The 23,891-nt window shown below is 42.1% G+C and overlaps 1 protein-coding gene across 1 annotated transcript in view; it reads right to left on the bottom strand.

Moving 5' to 3' along the window:
• Positions 1-23,891, bottom strand: part of LOC126199196 (germ cell nuclear acidic protein-like) — an 86,989-nt gene that overhangs the window by 52,454 nt on the left and 10,644 nt on the right. The window contains exon 4 of the mRNA XM_049935976.1: positions 7,547-7,605. Within this exon, the coding sequence (XP_049791933.1) occupies positions 7,547-7,605 (59 nt within the window). The remainder of the gene's footprint in view (positions 1-7,546; positions 7,606-23,891) is intronic.

The following is a 23,891-nucleotide window of genomic DNA, read 5'->3' as shown; positions in this document are numbered from 1 at the left end:
ACAGCAAAACATAGGATTTCAGGAAAAATTAAAGCACGCAAAAGTCAATGCTCTACAAAACATAATGCCACTTTGACTGACACTCAAGAAAATGTAGAAAAACCAATTACACAATAAAAAAACCTGAAAGTGTATTAGACTACAACAAATACATGAAAGGAATGGATCGGGCAGACCAATATTTGAGTTATTACCCTATATACAGAAAAACTATATAAAAAAAAAAAAAAATAATAGGTTTGCATGTACCTCTTTAATTGCGCATTATTTAATGTGTTCCGTACATGGTAATAATTCAATACAGACAACAAGAGTCTCAGGTTTCACAATTTTTTATTGAAAGTGTCCGATTTGTCGATAAAAGTCCATGTACCTGCTTCTGAGCAAAACGTGGAGGTTGCCACCACACTGCGTATGTCTCATCATGATCTGGTTGACAGACTGTCCAGTCACATGAAGCAACACCAGCTAATACTTATTTCCGAAACGAATAAACGAAAACAAAGGAACTGCCATGTATGTTCCAAAAACAAAAAAGGAGAACAATAAACTTAATGCGCAAGTCTTGTGGAGTTGCGTTACATCTTAGAGACTGTTTTGCTGCATATAATACGAAAGATAAGTAGTAAGTACCAAAGAAAATGGAAATAAACAAATATATGAAACAAACAAATTTTTTATGATATGAATATAATAGAGGGAAACATTCCATGTGGGAAAATTATAACTAAAAACAAAGATGATGTAACTTACCAAACAAAAGTGCTGGCATGTGGATAAACACACAAACAAACACAAACATACACACAAAATTCAAGCTTTCGCAACCAACGGTTGCTTCATCAGCAAAGAGGGAAGGAGAGGGAAAGACAAAAGGATGTCCTGCCCTGAAATGAGATCCATCCTTCATGAAATCCTCCCCACTCCACCAAGAGTGTCTTTTTGCCGTCCACCTAACCTTCGTAACCTCTTGGTTCATCCCTATGAAATCCCCAAACCACCTTCCCTACCCTCTGGATCCTTACCCTTGTAACCGCCCCCAGTGTAAAATCTGTCCCATGCACCCTCCCACCACCACCTACTCCAGTCCTGTAACCCGGAAGGTGTACACGATCAAAGGCAGAGCCACATGTGAAAGGACCCACGTGATTTACCAACTGACCAGCCTACACTGTGAAGCTTTCTATGTGGGAATGACCAGCAACAAACTGTCCATTCGGATGAATGGACACAGGCAGACAGTGTTTGTTGGTAATGAGAATCACCCTGTGGCTAAACATGCCTTGGTGCACGGCCAGCACATCTTGGCACAGTGTTACACCGCCGGGTTATCTGGATACTTCCCACTAACACCAACCTGTCAGAACTCCGGAGATGGGGAACTAGCCCTTCAGTATATCCTCTCTTCCCGTTACCCAACAGGCCTCAACTTCTGCTAATTTCAAGTTGCCGCCGCTCTTACCTCACCTGTCATTCAACAATATCTTTGCCTCTGTACTTCCACCTCGACTGACATCTCTGCCCAAACTCTTTGCCTTTACAAGTGTCTGCTTGTGTCTGTGTATGTGCAGATGGATATATGTGTGCGCGCGTGCTAGAGTGTATACCTGTCCTCCTCCCCCCCCCCCCCCCAAGGTAAGTCTTTCCGCTCCCGGGATTGGAATGACTCCTTACCCTCTCCCTTAAAACCCACATCCTTTCGTCTTTCCCTCTCCTTCCCTCTTTCCTGATGAAGCAACCGTTGGTTGCGAAAGCTTGAATTTTGTGTGTATGTTTGTGTGTATCAACAATAACATTTTTTTTTTATTTACGTATCAAACACTCCAGCAATACTGAAAAATGGGTTGTACCAGTGTTCTATAAGCAGTCTCTATTATAAATAAGCTACGCTTTCCTAAAATTCTCCCAATAAACTGAAGCCTACCATTCACCTTCCCTATTCCCACTTATGAGCTTGTTCCATTTCATTTTGCTTACAGCCTCACACCTACATATCCAACAAACTTTACTGTACCAAACAGCACATCACTAACACTGTATTCCAACATTTGATGATTGTTTTTCCTACTCATCTGCTTTAACACACATTTTTCTATATTTAGAGTAAACTGCCATTCATCACACCAAATAGATATTCTGTCCACACCATCCTGTATCCTTCTACAATCACTCAACAATGATGCTACAGCATCATGAAGGCCTTGTTGGCCGAAGGCTTACTTCCTGACAGTCTTTTTGTTGTGCCTACATGTGACTGCTACTCAGCATTTCCCTTTATGGTGAGTAGCAACTATCTTTTTCAAAACATTCTCACACACTATCCTGGATTTTCCATTGTTTAAATCGAGATATGGTGTTCCAAAGCAGCATTATGTCCTCTTCCAATACTGAAAATGTATCTATGATTAGTTGTTTGTGCAAGAAGAGTTATTTACCTGTTCATTAATAGCAATGATGGGCTTCAACTATGTTACGGACACTTTGAATGAGGTGTCAATGTCTGTGGAGGAATGGTAGCCCATTCTTCCTCAATACTTGAAACCAGAGAGGGTACGGTCTGGAGGAAAGTCAATGTTCTAACTCATCTCAAAGGTGTTCCATTGGGCTTTCGTTGGGACTCTGAGCAGCCCAGTCTATTTTAGGACTGTTCTTGCCCACAGAACACTGCCTCATCTCCAAGGCATTTCCCTGAGGAGCTGCTCGATCATTGTACCCCTTTCTATTCAACTCCCAACACACAGTCACGGTGCTAGCAGGACTGCTGTTAACATTTTGGAACTCACAAGTGATTCCTTCTTCAGATTTCATGCTCTTTCTTACAGCCATCCTCCACAATGCTTGACAGCCCCTGTCCACAGTACATGAGGTCTCCATGATCTTTATTTAGATGTAGCTATTCCTCCATGTTTCCACTCCACATCAACACTCATCACCAACAACTGACTTGGGCAGCTTTAATAGGACTGAAATATCCCTGATGGATTTGTTACTCAGGTAACATCCAGTGACTGTTTTACATTCAAAGTCACTGTGCTTTCCTGATCCACCCATTCTGCTGTTACTGCTCTATTTACAACACTATACTCCCCACCTTGTTTTATACTGATGGGCATGCCTCTCATGACATTTAGTACTCAATTCCACAATACGTAACGGTTAGATACTATTGATATGATTGTGTACCTTCTGGCATTCAACTGTCAGCATCTATCTCAATGCAGCATAATAATGAAAACATTCACACACAATTTTAACCATTTGAGAGCAGAACCATCTACAAGAAGAGCTCAGTCACATAAAGACAATTTTAAATTGTAATTGATACTATAAACTACCACTTTTACGGACTGTAAGACATGTTTTCTTTCAAAAATTGCCTCCAAAATTCAGGTGCATCTTATACTTTAAAGTAATATAAAAATGTTCAATGTTTGATTTAAAATTCCTATCAGCCTTAAAAATGGTCATATTCCATGCTGTGGGAAACCTACCTATATCTGGCAATACTGGATTCAACTGGTAGCAGCAGCAGCAGCAGCAGCAGCAGCAGCAGTGCATCAATGTGACAAACTTAAGTTCCAGGGATTCACAAGCTTGATAAAACTGTCACCCTCCTGCCCTGCCATCACAAACCCAGAACACTGTCCAGCCTATGATGCATCACTGCAATCAATAACTTGAACTGAAAGTGGTTTGTGTTATCAATAACACTACAATATTGTTATTAGCAGTAAGTTTCATAATGGAAAATATAACAGGTATTCAAATGAAGCAGGCTATAAATTGAAAGTAATAGCATACTTGGTTGGTGCTACAGATTTAAGAAGCATAATGGATTTATGCATGTGAACCAACAACCAAAATCTCTCACAAAATGCCACAAGGGGATGAAAAGAAAATATTATCTTTTCATCACTTTATTATTCAACATCAAAAGAAAACCAGTGTGGAACTAAGCCAAATAGTGAATATTCATGCAACTCCTGACATCTGATGTGCTGAGTAACAGAACTGTTGCCATGAAAGGTGTTAAAACTAACTATAAAAATATATATAAAAAACAAAGATACTGTGACTTAACAAATGAGAAAGCACTGGTAGATAGACGCAATAAAACCACACACAAACACACAAATTTCAAGCTTTCGCAACCCAAGGTTGCTGCTTCATCAGGAAAAAGGGAAGGAGAGGGAAAGACAAAAGGATGTGGGTTTTAAGGGAGAGGGTAGGGAGTCATTCCAATCCCAGGAGTGGAAAGACTTACCTTAGGGGGAAAAAAGGACCAGTATACACACACACACACACACACGCACACGCACACGCACACGCACAGGCAGACATATGCAATTTTATGTGAGAACAGAATTTTATTGGGTTCTTGACAAGATCTTTTTCTGAAGTATGACAGTGGTGATAGTTGTACACTTCATACTTCAATCTTTTTGCAAACACATGAATCTATTATCTTCTATTACTATTTGCAAGTTCTCTTTTGAGCCGAGACTACAATCTACAACAGTCTTTGCTTCCTCAGCATTTCTCGAATTTTGTTATTCAACTAGTGTGGGTCTTTCTCAACCTTAACCCACTTGCTGCTCAGTGCATACTTCTCCAGAGCATGAATTACAATGCATTTGAACTTTGCCCATAATTCCTGTAAGTCCATCATACTGGAACTAAATGATGTCCATGCATTGTGTAAGACACTAACAACTATTTATCTGCTCTTTGTACCAAAAATACTCTCCTGGCCTTCTTGGTGGATTTATTAATGTTAATAACCATTGTCACTATGATGACACAATCACTAATCCTTTTGTCTAATCTGACAGACACTGTCAAAAAGGTCAGGCCTTAGCTACAAGGTCTACAGTATTTCCATTCCGTGTGGGCTGTCTAACTGCTCAAGACAGTTGTCCACACAAAAGTTGGGTCCCTCTCATCCTAACCTTCCACAACCTATCCCCCTCTCCTCCTAAAGAAAGGAACTAATAGTTCTGAAGGCTAGGATTGTGCTTTATGCTTAAACATATGTCTACTGGTAGTACTAAGTTAAGTATTGATCACCCTGTCGGTCTTAATTTTACAGGTTGAACTCATTGTGCAGAGCTGAAGAGATCAGCACAGAATAGACTAGCAGGGTGAGCTGCATCAAAAGTGTCTTCAGGTTGAAGCAGAAGCAGCAGCAGCAGCAGCAGCAGCAGCAGCAGCAACAACAACAGAAGCAGAAGAAGGAAATATCAGTTTGCCACAAATCTAAGAATTAAATTTACACAGACACTGGCTGAACTACAACTGGCTGTCAAGGATCATGGAATAGGATAAGTAAGATTCCCCACTAGTATACACTTTCAAGTTAGCATCCCACTTGATGATCTATTTTTGCTACTTTCAGTAGAAAAAGCTTTTATACATGTGTCAATACTAAAGACTACCAGTTGGTAGCAGCAGGTTGTGCTTTTAGCTACTGTGGTTAGTAGTGGCACAATCTTCCAACAGTCATCGTCATCAGCTGAAGATGGCATGCTGGGAGTCCATTAAAATAATGCGAAGCTGTTTCCCATACTGAAACTATGCATTGAGCACAAAAAAATTGGCACTGGACCAGGACTCTAAACTTGATTTCCCACTTACCATGAGCAGTCATCTTAATAACTTAGGCTATCTGAGCATGCCTCCAGGACCAATCCAAAATTTCATATCGCATGTAGTCACAACCCTTATGCTCACTCAATTCACGATTCCTGCACAGGGAGACAAATAATATATTATCATTTTATTCCATCAAGGCATGAATACACCACTGATTGTTTCAATGCCTGTGTTTATATAGTGTCTGTATCTTTCCAGTACATTGTCCTGACCTCGCATGCATACTGTCCTGACCTCGCATGCATACTGTCCTGACCTCGCATGCATACTGTCCTGACCTCGCATGCATACTGTCCTGACCTCGCATGCATACTGTCCTGACCTCGCATGCATACTGTCCTGACCTCGCATGCATACTGTCCTGACCTCGCATGCATACTGTCCTGACCTCGCATGCATACTGTCCTGACCTCGCATGCATACTGTCCTGACCTCGCATGCATACTGTCCTGACCTCGCATGCATACTGTCCTGACCTCGCATGCATACTGTCCTGACCTCGCATGCATACTGTCCTGACCTCGCATGCATACTGTCCTGACCTCGCATGCATACTGTCCTGACCTCGCATGCATACTGTCCTGACCTCGCATGCATACTGTCCTGACCTCGCATGCATACTGTCCTGACCTCGCATGCATACTGTCCTGACCTCGCATGCATACTGTCCTGACCTCGCATGCATACTGTCCTGACCTCGCATGCATACTGTCCTGACCTCGCATGCATACTGTCCTGACCTCGCATGCATACTGTCCTGACCTCGCATGCATACTGTCCTGACCTCGCATGCATACTGTCCTGACCTCGCATGCATACTGTCCTGACCTCGCATGCATACTGTCCTGACCTCGCATGCATACTGTCCTGACCTCGCATGCATACTGTCCTGACCTCGCATGCATACTGTCCTGACCTCGCATGCATACTGTCCTGACCTCGCATGCATACTGTCCTGACCTCGCATGCATACTGTCCTGACCTCGCATGCATACTGTCCTGACCTCGCATGCATACTGTCCTGACCTCGCATGCATACTGTCCTGACCTCGCATGCATACTGTCCTGACCTCGCATGCATACTGTCCTGACCTCGCATGCATACTGTCCTGACCTCGCATGCATACTGTCCTGACCTCGCATGCATACTGTCCTGACCTCGCATGCATACTGTCCTGACCTTGCATGCATACTGTCCTGACCTTGCATGCATACTGTCCTGACCTTGCATGCATACTGTCCTGACCTTGCATGCATACTGTCCTGACCATGCATGCATACTGTCCTGACCATGCATGCATACTGTCCTGACCATGCATGCATACTGTCCTGACCTTGCATGCATACTGTCCTGATCTTGCATGCATATTGTCCTGATCTGCATGCATATTTTCCTGCTTGTCTGGGAATCACAAACTGTGCAAGAATAAGGGTTGTGACTACATTATAAATGGGAAGTTTGGATCACTTCTGGAGGCATGTTTGATAGCCGAAGTGGTTAAGGCAACCATTCACAATAAGCGGAAAATCTGGGTCACAGTTCTGGTCCAGCACAAATTCTCATGTGTCACAAACAGCTGATGTTAATGCAGTCACAGTATGTAGAATCAATTCATATGTCTACCGCAGCTGTAATTTTCAGTGAAAATGTCTGTTCCTTCAGGCATGCATGCATGCACGCACGCACGAATGACATTGTGTGGATAGATTCCTTTGCAAAACTGATTTAATTTTATTTACGTATGTATGTGGACATGAACTTACACTCAACAAAAGTATTCACCACCTAAGAATTTGTACCTGTTCACTAACTGCAAGTTTTGCAGCTATTACCATTTGATATATCTTACGCACTTCCTATAAGTACTTAAGAATGCATTTATCCATTACTCACATTCCTCAAAGTTGTCTTCACTTTCACTAGAAGATTGATTGTGTGTTTGAGACCTCCAGCTGCAAGAGGGGGGAAAAAATTAGGAACATACACTACTATGAAACATTACCAATAATTAACAAAAAATGTCAATTTCATATTAAGTTCTGCTGATAGATTCTGGGACTGTCGCGGTGTGAGTAACATTTTTCATGAAATTTGCTGTCTATGCAGATGTATATACCATATGCATTTGATTGTGAGCTGAGTAAGTAGTTTCACTGTTTATGAAAATGAATGTAAATTATTACATCATACATGATTCAAATGTGTGAAACATATGACAGCAGACACAGCCACATCTGTGAGGTTTACCAAGGTTTATCAAAACAAGGCAGCGACTAAATCAATGGTCCATAATTATGCACAAATAATTATTTCAGGATGTGAGAATGTTCACAGACTGCAGTGACTACTGTTTACACACATAATCTACGCATAAATTTGTTAGCACTGATTTTTACAATGATTTAATTTACACTCACTGCCATCTGAAAGGTTTGATATCTACTTCCCAACGGTAGAGACCTAGAATAATTTTATCAAGGACAGTTGAATTAATAAATCAATAAAATTAAGCTGTATCATCACTGAATTAATCTTTAATGTGTGCATTTGAAGTTAAAAATCTGACTGGGGTTTTATTAAACCTGCAGTTCAGTTCTCAACCCTGGAATGATTTATGGTGCCAATGAAATCATCTAAAGTTGCCTGTCAATTTCCTATAACATCTTGATGCAGTTATCACATCAAGATAATGCTGTTATACTTTAGTGATAACCCACAGAGTTTCCATTAAAAAAAATTCTCCAGATTCAGATGCATTCTCTCATTTGTAGTATTGCAGCTCACTGACAGTTATTTAAACACAAATAACTTTATGAGTGTTCAAAGAATAAGGCACACACTGGCAGGTAGTGTCCAAATACCTTGTAGCAGAGTTTTGTTGTGCAGCAGATAATTTACTTAGCGTGGATGAGTGAAAAAGACAGCTTCCTCAGTAAATGCAAAAAGCCACAAAATCAGGACAACTTAGGCCAACCAAGTGAAATCACACCAGGAGCTACTTGCTGATGCAGTGAGTGCTGTAACTGAGGTGGCAAGGTGGATACCTTATGTTGTCACCAGAGAGGCAGTAACATTACATATACACTGAAGAGCCAAAGGAACTGGTACACCTGCCTAACATCGTGTGGGGCCCGTGTGAGCACGCATAAGTGCCGCAACACGACATGACATGGACTCTACTAATGTCTGAAACAGTGCTGGAGGGAAATGACACCACGAATCCTGCAGGGCTGTTCATAAATCTCTAAGAATACTAGGGGACGGAGATCTCTTGGAACAGCATGTCACAAGGCATCTCAGATATGCTAAATAATGTTCATGTCTGGGGATTCTGGTGACTAGCAGAAGTGTTTAAACTTGATGCTCTTTAGCAATTCTGGACATATGAGGTGTCACATTGTCTTGCTGTAATTGCTCAAGTCCGTCGGAATGCATAACGGACATGAATGGCTGCAGGTGATCAAACAGGATGCTTACATACGTGACACCTGTCAGAATCGTATTTAGACATATCAGGGGTCCCATATCATTCCAACTGCACATGTCCCTCAGCATTACAGAGGCTCCACCAGCTTGAACAGTTGCCAACATGCAGGGTCCACGGATTCATAAGGTTGTCTCCATACCAGTACATGTCCATCTGCTCGATACAATTTGAAATGAGAATCGTCCAACCAGGCAACATGTTTCCAGTCATCAATAGTCCAATGTTGGTGTTGGGCCAAGGGAAGTTGTAAAGCTTTGTGTCATGCAGACATAAAGGGTACACAAGTGGGCCTCTGGCTCCAAAAGACCACATTGATAATGTTTTGTTGAATGGTTCGCATGCTGAAGCTTGTTGATGGCCCAGCACTGAAATCTGCAGCAATTTGTGGAAGGGTTGCACTTCTATCACGTTCATCAATTCTCTTCAGTTGTCCTTGGTCCTGTTCTTGCAGAATATTTTTTTGGGTGCAGCGATGTCCAAGATTTGATATATTACTGGATTCCTGATATTCGTGGTACACTCGGGAAAGGGTCATACAGGAAAATCCCTACTTCATCACTACCTCAGATGCTGTGTCCCATCGCTCATGCACTGACTATAAAATCGTGTTCAAACTCGCTTAAATCTTGATAACCTGCTATTGTCACACCAGTAACCAATTTAACAACTGCACCAGACACTTGTCTTATACAGGTGCTGCCAACCGCAGGATCCTATTCTGTCTGTTCACATCTATCTGTATTTGAAGACACATGCATACACCAGTTTCTTTGGCACTTCAGTGTATATTCATTTAACAGGGCGAAGGCAATAATACATCAGAGTACAACTATATAACAATAATACATCAACAAGTAAAAAACATGAATGATATTAAATAAGATAGCAAATGAGGAAACAGCTTCAATGTAGCCTTCCCCAACCTGGGTGATGAAATATTGGCATCCAATGTCCAAGTAACTCATTCCTCCAGCCACCATAACAGCCGACCACACCGGTCACTAGATTTTTTTAAGTTTATAGCTACAAAATTACATATACATCATTCTGTTAAATTATCTGAAAACACTATTAGTACTATGGTAATAAAGTACTCATTTTTAAGAACTTTTACTGGAACTCAAATAATATACAGCTTCCTAAGCATACAACGTAAGTATTTATTGAGAAACAAAGTGTTCATCTCTCAGAAACGTGTGGAGGAAAATATGCGATTTTCATCATCTGTGTTTCTTGTATAGAGTTGTTCTGTAAACTCCAGCTGTCTGGGAGTAAAATATTCTTTGCCTGGAAAAGAGCTCTATTTAATTCAGAGGAAAACTTTTAGGTAAAGAGTTCAAACTCTATTAGTATTGTAAACTCCTCCAGTCATACCGAAACTTAAAAGATACACACACAAACACTATGAATAACTTGAAACCAAAAAATAGCACAGTACAATCAGTGGTAAACAAATTCAATGATTACTTTCTCACAGCACCAGCAAATAGGATATATACTAGTATAAACAAAATTCATTATATTAAATTTATTCTGGTAGACAGTTTACAACAGGGATAGAAATTTTCCAAAATGCAACCATTAATGAAGCTCCGAGGAAAATCATAACCAGCTCCTATCAGAGCACAAAAAAGCAAATTTAGTCCTGTTTAAAAAGCCGACTAGAAAGCGAGATCCTAGCTGCCTCATTCCGCCTTCCTCAGCACATTTAAAAATTGTCTCAAAAGTTTTGGAATGCGAACATATCTTTGCCCTTTCTAACATGCAGCTCACCTCTCACTCACTGAAGCTCCCGTTCCTCTAACTATCTCACTCATCAGTCCATTGCTGTAAGTTGCTCATACCCATCCACTCCCATTTGCACATTCTCTCATCACTCATTCATTCCAAATTGTTGTCACTCTTTCCTTGTGTCTGTGACTCACTGTCTTCTGTATCTCAGCCACAGTCTCCTCCATTCTGTCCTCCTCACCACCACCACCACCACCACCACCACCACCACCACCACTGCTGCTGTCTCCTCTCATTCTCTCCCTCTTGCTCTCTCTTACTATTACTGTCTCATTCATTCCTTCCCAGTGCTGCTCTCTCTTCTCACTGTCAATGTCTCTCTTCCTCATTGTCATTAACTGTCTCATTATCACTGGATCTCTCCCACTTCCACTTTCTCCTTTTCTATTCCTCTTCAGCTGGCACCGTCTCCTCCATTCCTTTCCTAGCACTGTTCAGTCACTGTTAACTATGACCCACTGCCATTTTCTTCTTCACTCTTTCTGTATCACAACTACTGTCTGCTGTCTTCCAGTATTTATTACTTTTCTGTCTCTTTGCCACTTTCAGTCTCCGTCAGCATAAAAAAAATGCTAATATCATGTTAACAAAATCTTCCATCCGTTCTTGGTATAACAACATTATGATAAATGAAAAGCACCAGTTTGATTTTGTTCTACAATATTACTTTTATTGTGTTAACCAGTTTTCAGCTTACAAGACCATCTTCAGACATTTAAATGTTTGAATATGGCCTTGTAAGCCGAAAATCACATAACAAAAAATGGTTCAAATGGCTCTGAGCACTATGGGACTTAACATCTGAGGTCATCAGTCCCCTAGAACTTAGAACTACTTAAACCTAACTAACCTAAGGACAGCACACACATCCATGCCCAAGGCAAGATTCGAACCTGCGACTGTAGCGGTCGTTCGGTTCCAGACTGAAGCGCCTACAACCGTACCACCACACCAGCCGGCAAACCACATAGCACAATAAAAGTAATATTGTAGAACAAAAGCAAACTGGTGCTTTTCATTTATTAAAATGCTAATACGTTCACATGCCAAAATTTTTGAAGGGGCTGAGGAGGGTGGAATGAGGCAGTTGGTACCCCACTTTGCTGTCAGTATTTAAACAGGAGCATACTCACATTTTTGGGCTCTGAGAGGAGCATTTTTTCTCTGGTTCTCTTCTTTTCCATGCCACAGCAGGGCACGCCATTCATGTGACAAGAACATTATGGGTGAGTAAAATTTTGATAGTTTAGTTATGTGGAACTGAAACAATGCAAAACCAATTTTACATCTCAGACAGCATTTTACTTGCACAAAACTTTTGCATGTGCTTCTGTACTACAAGATGGGGTTTCCAGAACCCTTCTGATAGTTAGAGACACTTTTCAGTATCTTTCTCCACGCCATATCACTTTATAAACTACATTTTCACCTCACACCATATTTTACTTTGTTATTTTATGCATCCAGGTAGGGTAACTTTGACCCTATGTATACTGGAAAAGGATAAAGACATCAAGAAAATTTTCAAGACTGTTTAAGATCGGGATCTTAGGAATGTACCAAAAATTTCAGCTGTTTGCTGTCTTGGAATCTACAGTTCTCTTTTGGTATGGTGGGGGGAGGGAGATAAGGAAAGGGACAGCCCACTGTAGGCTACATAATATGCAATTAGACCCAAACAGTTAGATCGATTTGCCTAAGCGGGAGAAAGTATGCAATATTCATATTTTGATCCTGTACTGTAGCATAGTGACACTAAGACAATCCTTCTATAGGATATACAAATGGCCCCTAGCCCAACGGATATCCAAAATGCGTGGCCCTACCGTTTTATCACCAATATAACTGGAATTATGAGGCCCAGAAGAATCTCGTTTTTATGTGCAGCATTTTGGAACATATCAGGTAGCACATACTATTGCTTGGATAGTGATAACTAAAAATATCAATGTTTTCAGCAGAATGTTAAAATCTTGGGCTGCCTGGACAATACCACTAATGGTACGTTTGCAATTGTCTAACAATTTCAGGCATATTTACTGGCAGGCTTAAATATGAAGCTATCTTTCATTTTTCTGTGATATGTTGGGGTCTGTATGTGCCAAAATAAGTGAAGAATCAGTCTGGTCAGTCAAGGCATGCCTACAACACTTTCTCGGATTGAGACGCCACTGTCCACTGTGACACTTGGTAAGAAATCCATAGTGCAGGCTTAATTACTGTATTGTGTACCACAGAAAGGTCTTCACCTTCCATAACTGCTGCTCTCCCCAATGCAGTTTATAAACTGTCACTTTGACCTTGCTGGAAATTTACTGTAGGAAATTATGCAAAACTCAGCAACTTTGTAGTCTGTAAATTTTTTCTTGTAAACTAATCATTTAGAGTGAAGAGCTGAATATGCAAGCTAGAAAATATTATATAATGATGCAAATGATTAGCCAGTGGCATCAGGCCAACCAGCTGTGCATTAACCAGACAGAAGGAGGAACTAATTTTTAATCTGAATGTAATTAAAAAAAGAAAATAAATTACATCAACTGATTACAACCAAAAATTCTCTTCGCTAGGGCATGCGAATTATCAGTGCAGCAAATAAGCTTGTGCACTTTTTACTGCATAAACTAAAAAAAGTATGGATAAACAACTGTTACTCTGCTCATACTTGGCTTTCTTCCATGTCAAACTGCAGTATGGAATATTGCTATGGAGTATTTCTCCATGGGCTAATGTATTTTCACATGGCAGAAAAAAGCAATCAGGTGTCTATTAGGATTAGCACCCAGAGAGTCTTGCAAAAACTTTAATAAACATCTTAGCACAATGAATGTACCTATTCTGTACATATACAACTGTTTAATATATGCTACAGAAAACATGGGAACATACAACGATAAGCTGTGATGTGCATGTACACAATACCAGCAACAGTCAGTGGGATTTTCCTTGTTGAAGGACTGCTACAGTTCATAATACCTACAAGCACTTAAGCATTTTTCATTAAGTTACCTTACTAAGCCTGTTCATTATAACTAAATAAATGTAAAAGGGTATTACAAATGTGGGTAAAATACAATGAATTCTATTCAATTGAAGCATTCTTAGAAACTAATAATTTACTTTCTGTGATCTTGTACATAAATGATAATATATAAAACTTTACTCCCCTCCCACGAACCATGGACCTTGCCGTTGGTGGTGAGGCTTGCGTGCCTCAGCGATATAGATAGCCGTACCGTAGGTGCAACCACAATGGATGGGTATCTGTTCAGTGGCCCGACAAATGTGTGGTTCCTGAAGAGAGGCAGCAGCCTTTTCAGTAGTTGCAGGGGCAACAGTCTGGATGATTGACTGACCTGGCCTTGTAACACTAACCAAAACGGCCTTGCCGTGCTGGTACTGCAAACGGCTGGAAGCAATGGGAAACTACAGCCGTCATTTGTCCCGAGGACATGCAGCTTTACTGTATGGCGTCCTCTTGTGTAAAATATTCCGGAGGTAAAATAGTCCCCCATTCGGATCTCTGGGCGGGGACTACCCAGGAGGACGTCGTAATCAGGAGAAAGAAAACTGGCGTTCTATGGATCGGAGCGTGGAATGTCAGATCCCTTAATCGAGCAGGTAGGTTAGAAAATTTAAAAAGGGAAATGGATAGGTTAAAGTTAGATATAGTAGGAATTAGTGAAGTTCGGTGGCAGGAGGAAAAAGACTTTTGGTCAGGGTTATAAACACAAAATCGAATAGGGGTAATGCAGGAGTAGGTTTAATAATGAATAAAAAAATAGGAGTGCGGGTATACTACTACAAACAGCATAGTGAACCCCTTATTCTGGCCAAGATAGACACAGCCCACACCTACTACAGTAGTACAAGTTCATATGCCAACTAGCTCTGCAGATGACGAAGAAATTGAAGAAATGTATGATGAAATAAAAGAAATTATTCAGATAGTGAAGGGAGACAAAAATCTAATCGTCATTGGTGACTGGAATTTGGTAGTAGGAAAAGGGAGAGAAGGAAACGTAGTAGGTGAATATGGATTGGGGCTAAGAAATGAAACAGGAAGCCGCCTGGTAGATTTTGCACAGAGCACAACTTAATCATAGCTAACACTTGGTTCAAGAATCATAAAAGAAGGCTGTATACATAGAAGAAGCCTGGAGATACTGACAGGTTTCAGATAGATTATATAAGGGTAAGACAGAGATTCAGGAACCAGGTTTTAAATTGCAAGACATTTCCAGGGGCAGATGTGGACTCTGACCACAATCTATTGGTTATGAACTGTAGATTAAAACTGAAGAAACTGCAAAAAGGTGGGAATTTAAGGAGATGGGGCATGGATAAACTGACTAAACCAGAGGTTGTACAGAGTTTCTGGGAGATCATAAGAGAACATTGACAAAAATGGAGGAAAGAAATACAGTAGAAGAAGAATGGGTAGCTTTGAGAGATGAAGTATTGAAGGCAGCAGAGGATCAAGTAGATAAAAAGATGAGGGCTAGTAGAAATCCTTGGGTAACAGAAGAAATATTGAATTTAATTACTGAAAGGAGAAAATATAAAAATGCAGTAAATAAAGCAGACAAAAAAGAATACAAACGTCTCAAAAATGAGATTGACAGGAAGTGTAAAATGGCTAAGCAGGGATGGTTAAAGGACAAATGTAAGGATGTAGAGGCATATCTCACTAGGGGTAAGATAGATAATGCCTACAGGAAAATTAAAGAGACCTTTGAAGAAAAGAGAACCACTTGTATGAATATCAAGAGCTCAGATGGAAACCCAGTTCTAAGCAAAGAAGGGAAGGCAGAAAGTTGGAAGGAGTATATAGAGGGTCTATACAAGGGTGACATACTTTAGGACAATATTATGGAAATGGAAGAGCATGTAGATGAATATGAAATGGGAGATATGATACTGCGTGAAGAGTTTGATAGAGCATGAAAGACCTGAGTCGAAACAAGGCCCCAGGAGTAGACAACATTCCACCATCTGGTGAGCAAGATATATGAGACAGGCGAAATACCCTCAGACTTTCAAGAAAAATATAATAATTCCAATCCCAGGTGCTGACAGGTGTGAAAATTACCGAACAATCAGTTTAATAAGTCACAGATGCAAAATACTAACGGGAATCCTTTCCAGTCGAATGGAAAAACTGGTAGAAGCCGACCTCAGGGAAGATCAGTTTGGATTCCGTAGAAATGTTGGAACACGTGAGGCAATACTAACCTTACGACTTATTTTAGAAGAAAGATTAAGGAAAGGCAAACCTAGGTTTCTAGCATTTGTAGACTTAGAGAAAGCTTTTGACAATGTTGACTGGAATACTCTCTTTCAAATTCTGAAGGTGGTAGGGGTAAAATACAGGGAGCGAAAGGCTATTTACAATTTGTACAGAAACCAGATGGCAGTTATAAGAGTCGAGGGGCATGAAAGGGAAGCAGCGGTTGGGAAGGGAGTGAGACAGGGTTGTAGCCTGTCCCCGATGTTATTCAATCTGTATATTGAGCAAGCAATAAAGGAAACAAAAGAAAAATTCAGAGTAGGTATTATAATCCATGGAGAAGAAATAAAAACTTTGAGGTTCGCCGATGACATTGTAATTCTGTCAGAGACAGCAAAGGACTTTGAAGAGCAGTTGAATGGAATGGACAGTGTCTTGAAAGGAGGGTATAAGATGAACATTAACAGAAGCAAAACGAGGGTAATGGAATGTAGTCGAATTAAGTCGGGTGATGCTGAGGGAATTAGATTATGAAATGAGACACTTAAAGTAGTATAGGAGTTTTGCTATTTGGTGAGCAAAATAACTGACGATGGTCGAAGTAGAGAGGATATAAAATGTAGACTGGCAATTGCAAGGAAAGCGTTGCTGAAGAAGAGAAATTTGTTAACATCGAGTATAGATTTAAGTGTCAGGAAGTCGTTTCTGAAAGTATTTGTATGGAGTGTAGCCATGTATATGGGCGAGAGGGGGGATGGGCGAGAGGGGAATGTGATTCACATATACTAGGATTACGTGTGGACCAAAAGATTGAACCCTGTGCGACTCCTTTTGTGATCTTTACCTAGTCACTACAGTTTTCTCTACTTCAAACACAATTTGGATTATACAGCACAATGTAGTGGATTTTGTTTGCTACATATTATGTAACTAGTTGCATGTAAAGCCATCAGTTCCATAACAATTAAGTTTTTTTATTTTGGAAAACAATGTCAGTAAGGCACCTGGATGACTGTCTTTGTCACCTTTCTTACACAGAGGTCTAACACTTGCACATTACAATCTGCCTGGAAAAATTCCTTGAGCCAATGATGCATTACATATATTACTAAGGATATACTACTAAGGACATTATGTTAGAAACACTCTTGAGAATGCTGTTAGAAATTCTATCAACACCCTATGAGCTTTTACTTCTTGGAAATTTTCGAATTCTATTAACGTTTTGTGAAGGATGTTGGTAGTACTTTTAGTTGCTTAAAGTTTTGTGAATGACTTTTTTAATATAGTCTCTTGCTTCTTCAAATGAACCATTAAATCCTATTTTTGATGCTACATTTATAAAGTGATTGTTAAAAATACTTGTAACTTTTGAATTATTAGTCACAACATTAAACTAAATGACAAGTATGGTATCTTCTACACTGACTGGTTGTCCTGTCTCCTATTTCACTATATCCCATATAGTTTTATTTCTTTCTACAACATTATCGTTTTCTGTCAGGATGTGCAAACTTTTGGACATGCTAATAAGTTTCCCAGAAATATCACAGATTTGGCAGAAGAGTAGACTTGCTGTAGGTGCCTACACTATGAGATCAAAAGTATCCAGACACCCCCAAAAACATACGTTTTTCATATTAGGTGCATTGTGCTGCCAACTACTGCCAGGTCCTCCATACCACCAAGCTCTGTAGTCATTAGACATTGTGAGAGCAGGATGGGGCCCTCCACGGAACTCACAGACATGATCGGGTGTCACTTGTGTCGTCCATCTGTATGCAAGATTTCCACACACCTAAATACCCCTAGGGGCAACGGCCTTGCCGCAGTGGCTACACCGGTTCCCGTGAGATCACCGAAGTTAAGCGCTGTCGGGCGTGGCCGGCGCTTGGATGGGTCACCATCCCGCCGCCACGTGCTGTTGCCATTTTTCGGGGTGCACTCAGCCTCGTGATGCCAATTGAGGAGCTACTCGACCGATTAGTAGCGGCTTCGGTCAACGAATACCGTCCTAACGGTCGGGAGTGCGGTGTGCTGACCACACGCCCCTCCTTATCCGCATCCTCCTCGGAAGATGACACGGCGGCCGGACGGTCCCGGAAGGGCCACTTGTGGCCTCAAGACGGAGCTTTTTTTTTTTTTAAATACCCCTAGGCCCACTGTTTCCGATGCGATAGTGAAGTAGAAACATGAGGGGACACAGCACAAAAGCGAACATGCTGACCTCGTTTGTTGACTGATAGAGACCGCCAACAGTTGAAGAGCATCCTAATGTGTAATAGGCAGACATCTACCCAGGCCATCACACAGGAATTCCAGACTGCATCAGGATCCACTGCAAGTACTATGACAGTTAGGTGGGAAGCGAGAATAGTTTGATTTCATGTTCGAGCGGCTGCTCACAAGTCACACATCACGCCAGTAAATGCCACACAATGCCTCACTTGGTGTAAGGAGCGCAAACGTTGGATGATTGAAATGTGGAAAAACGTTATGTGGAATAATGAATCACACTACACAATGTGGTGACTCAATGGCAGGGTGTGAGTATGGTGAATGCTCAGTGAATGTCATCCGCCAGCGTGTGTTGTGCCAACAGTAAAATTCAGAGGCACTGGTGTTATGGTGTGGTTGTGTTTTTCATGGATGGGGCTTGCACCCCTTGTTGTTTAGCATGGCACTGTCACAGCATAAGCCTACATTGATGGTTTAAGCACCTTTTTGCTTCCCACTGTTGAAGAGCAATTCTGGGATGGCGATAGCATCTTTCAAGACGATCGAGCACCTGTTCATAGTGCATAGCCTGTGGGGGTGGGGTCACACAACAATAACATCCCTGTAATGGACTGGCCTGCACAGAGTCCTGACCTGAATCCTATAGAACACTTTGGGGATATTTTGGAACACTGACTCGTGCCAAGCCTCACTGACCGACATCGATACCTCTCCTCAGTGCAGCACTCCATGAAGAATGGGCTGCCATTACCTAAGAAACCTTCCAGCACCTGATGGAATGTACGCCTGCAAGAATGGAAGCTGTCATCAAGGCTAAGTGTGGGCAAACACCATACTGAATTCCAGCATTACCGATGGAGGGCGCCACAAACTTTTAAGTCATATTCATCCAGATGTCCAGATACTTTTGATCTCACAGTGTATACTGCAAGGGAGCATTTGATGTGGAAGGGACAGCATGTGTCACAGTGTAGCTATTGTTGCTTATTGGTTGGTTTATATGGACTGAGGTTTGGATGTGGGTTTCAGTGAGGTGGAAGTCTATGTCAAGGAAATATTACTTTGACCTTGGAAAAGAAGCAGGCAAATTTGAGTTTGAAAAATGACTAAAGCTTTTGTAGGAAGCAGAGGAATTCTTCACCAGTCCAGGCCACAAGAATGGCACTGATAAATCTGTACCAAACCAGAGTGCCCAACTTCTGGTTCTTCAGAGGTGCTTCTTCCAAGCAGTCCACAAAAAGCTTGGCATTCGATGATACCAGCCCGATTTCCATGATAGCACCCCTAATTAGTTTGAAGCAGTTATGTCTATAAACATAACACAGTACAACAAATGTTTTAAGAAGTCTTCTGTACATAAATTTACTAAGTTTGTGATGACTATCAACCATGTCACGTATTAACATCTTTGTTTTCCAAGCTCTTTGGGAGCAGCCTGTGGTCTTGCACGAAACTGTAAACACGTATGTACTGGGAATCATTTATTCGTGGGTGCTACAACGAACTTTTGTTCTGTCATGCAGTACACAATGGACCGCTTGCAGCCTGCTACACTGCACACGAACCACCTAGATTTTCCAGTGGACGCCCCGGCATCATTTTCCAATTATCCACCTTGAGTTCACAATAGTTTGATGCAGTTTCTGAAAAACAGCTAACTGTACTCAACAGAATGGTGTTTCTACATTTCCACAGCCACATGTGCTGGTATCAGGTACATATAACAACTTTTCGTTATCCTACATTAATCTGCCAGTGTGTGCCAGCGTTCCGTACCAACAGAATGTTTTTCGTGCACAAAACTTTGCATGTGAACACGTTTACTGAGTGCTCAACAAAGGCTGCCGTCAGCAGACTACAACCAAAACCACCTCCACTGCCACTTCGGCCTCAGGCAACTCGACAGACGACACTACTCACCACTCTGCTTGGTGTTATTTCCATTCCTGATTTTGTGACGCAGCTAAGAAATGTCGTTCCCAAACTAATACCGCGACCCCACTCAGGCACATCTCACAGATGCCTGTATGTTAATATTTCTTCACCTCGTGCTCTAGGACAATTGTATGTGAAAGATGCAGTGTCTTTTGTTTCTAGGCGACACGTGGGCTGAGGTCAGTGGCATTACAAACCAAGCCAGATGCTCAGGACAGGAAATTTCATGTTCATCCTGGAACTACGGATTTTGCGCCAGCCCCTCCTACTCCCCCACCCCACACTACCAGCATCTGCTTTAAGAGTGTATCCAATGGCACACACCATCCCTGCCACATGTGTTCTGCAATGTTAGACTATTTCAACAACTTCAATGCATCGGTAGCGGAGGGGCCCAGGAACTGTACTCTGTTGTTTTCCGCACACAGGTTGACTACGGTCAACTCTTCACCAGTCCACTCTACGCCTGATGACGTTACTCCATCGAATGCCCGACTCATTTCTCGACCACGGTCGAGCCAGCTGCGCCTACTATGTCGTGAACTGGTATACAACCACTGCACTCAAGCCAGTTACGCTGTAGAGCTACAAACAGGGAGCAGCAGTTTCCAACAAACCATTACACCTAGACTCCCCCATCCGTTCGCCTAAACTACTGCCCCTTCACAAGGACCACCCATGCACATGATTTGCCTTGGTCAACCATGTCCTGCAGCTACATGGCATCACTCATGATAACTAATTCTTTTGCTTACTGTGTCACATCCATGATGAACCGGGCCTGATCTGCGATTTTGTGGCTTCGCCTCTCACTATGGACAAATATGTATTCGGCCAATGCACCATCGTCTAGCACCTATTCAGATCTACAGAGGAAGCTATCCGCATCATCATCATCATCATCATCATCATCAGTCACGAGTTGCTGGATTCCAGATCCCCCTCACAGCTCTGGCAGCACCTCTGCACTACGATTGAAACACATCATATGCCGGACGCTACACTTTGGACCATCTGGTTGCTCAAACTTCCTTCAGAAGGTCAAATTCACTTTCTCCGTCTAACTTCAGCCCCACTGGACGCTAAACTGAAGATCGCAGAACAGGTTTACACCATCTTGCCACCCCTGCGTACTTTCACAGGGGCCCTCAGGCTTCAGGGGTTGGCACACCTGTGCTGCAGTTTCCATCATTTGTTACAGAGTACACACAAATCACTGTGCATGCGCGCCGACCCAACGCCGCCTGGTAGCTGCCGCCGTAACTCCTTGCTCTACTGTGGCGGCGCCATCTGAGGAATCTACAAACACTACCACCTCCATCGCTGCTTCGACCTCAGGCAGGTCGACGGATAACACTACGCACTGCTCTGCTTGGTGTTATTTCCATTCCCACTTTGGCGGTTGCCCCCACTTCGAGCTGCCAATAATTTTTTGATCCAATCTCATCGCATAACTAATTTAAACTTTCAACAGCAGTACATTAACACTCTCTTACAGTGGAATTTCATTATCACCGATGTGGTTGAACCCGTGCTCAGGGTAGATTTTCTCTTAGGGCATGCTCTTTCTCCTAACTTACAATGAGGTACATTAATCTTTAACTCGGCAGACTGTACCACTGGTTCTGATATTTCTTCCCTCTCCTCAGAGAGCGCCACTCTATTGTACATGCTAGTTGAAGCGGCTGTTGAAGTGCTCTCTCTTAAATCATGCAATGACGAGCTTTGGGACAACAGCAAAGCCCTCACTTACACATTGCCGCAGTGCAAGCCAAGCTCACGGATGCTCTTAAGCACGTCACCCAACTGTCACATAAGGCCACAGCCCCAGCTCCCGCACCACCTCCTCACACTCGCAGCTGATGCCGCGTGACATTTCTACTATCGAACAGAAGCTGTGCTCACGACACCACCAAGTATCCCACTGAGTTCCACGACAGGGACTACCAGTGGATCACCATCACTGATGCTGATCTGCCTGCCCGAGACACACAAACATATGCATTACAGGTTAGACATACTTCATCAGGTGCGGGTCCATCATCCACGTCAGTGTTTGGGATCAACAAGGGTACTGTCCATAGCATCAATACCATGGAAAGTCCACTGCTGCTTGCAAAGGCTAGGTGTTTAAAACCAGAAAAACAAACATGCCAAAGCGATTATTCAGGAACTTTTAGACTATTCACCCTTCTAGTAGTTGTCGTTGCCCATTCATTTGGTACCTAAGAAAGACAACACTTTCTCTCTCTGCGGAGATTATTGAGCGATTAACAACAGAATAATTTTAGATAACTATCCCGTCTCTAATACTCACAATTTTACTTCCCAACTGCATGGAGCACAAATTTTCAGTGCAAATGACTGTCACAAGGTGTACCACCAACTGCCAATGGCATCCAAAGACATCGAAAAAACTGCCATCATGCTGTTCAGATTGTTCTAGTATCTTTTTACGCCTTTCGGCCTTAAAAATGCCGCACAGACATGGCAACGATTCATTGACTCATTGGTTGGAAAACTGGACTTTGTGTATGTGTACCTGGACGACTTGTTAATTTTTTTCTTCCTCACTCGACGAACATGAAATCCACTTAATTATGAGGTCCCTCTTACAAGCAAACGGTGTTGCGGTAAACAATGCTAAGTCACAACTCTGCCACACTAGTGTCACTTTTCTGTGCCACATGGTTTCTGACAGCTGTGTCCGCCCTGTACCAGAACGGGTCGAGGCTATTAGTACGGTGCCTTTGCCCAAAGACTTTCAAGGGCCTCTGCTGCTTCCTAGGAACTATAAATTACTACCGCAAACAATTTTCCCAAACTGCCAAAATAGAAACCCCACTGATGAACACTCTTGCAAGCAAAAAGACTTCAGGGTCTTGGGCAGTCATGTTGACTCCAGACATGCGACGTGCACTTGACAACCTCTAGTCAGCCTTACAGACGGTTGTTACACTTGCTCACCCCATCCCTCACGCTCCAATCTCTCTTACTACAGACAGAAGTGATACAGCAGTTGGGGCGGTACTTCAGCAAACTATGGGTTCTGTTTTACAGCCACTCAGATTTTTCTCCCACAAACTGTCCACTTCCCCATGCAAATGGTCGACCTTCGACTGGGAACTATTTGCCATTTACACCGCATTGCACTCTGATACTAAAACAGGACTCGAACTTGAGTTAGACACTTTCCGGTTTCTTGTCACCCATCTGGTGCAATATTTCAACAGGACGCATACGCCTGGTGATTCCTGCACCTCTCCGCTGGGACATTTTTAATAGTATTAATGACTTGGCACACCCTGGCATATGCACCATCGCACTTCTGGTATCCGAACATTTCGTTTGACCCAGGGTGATAAAACAATGCCGCAGTTGGGTGCGAGTGTGTGTGTGTGTGTGTGTGTGTGTGTGTGTGTGTGTGTGTGTGTGTGTGTTGCTTGTAAGCAAGGGTGTGCTTACAAGCAACACACACACACACACACACACACACACACACACACACACACACACACACACACACACACACACACACACATCGTAGCCCGCCCCCC

The sequence above is a fragment of the Schistocerca nitens genome, chromosome 8, assembly GCF_023898315.1.
Source record: "Schistocerca nitens isolate TAMUIC-IGC-003100 chromosome 8, iqSchNite1.1, whole genome shotgun sequence".
Classification (NCBI taxonomy): domain Eukaryota; kingdom Metazoa; phylum Arthropoda; class Insecta; order Orthoptera; family Acrididae; genus Schistocerca; species Schistocerca nitens.
This window is presented reverse-complemented; position numbering and strand designations above follow the sequence as displayed.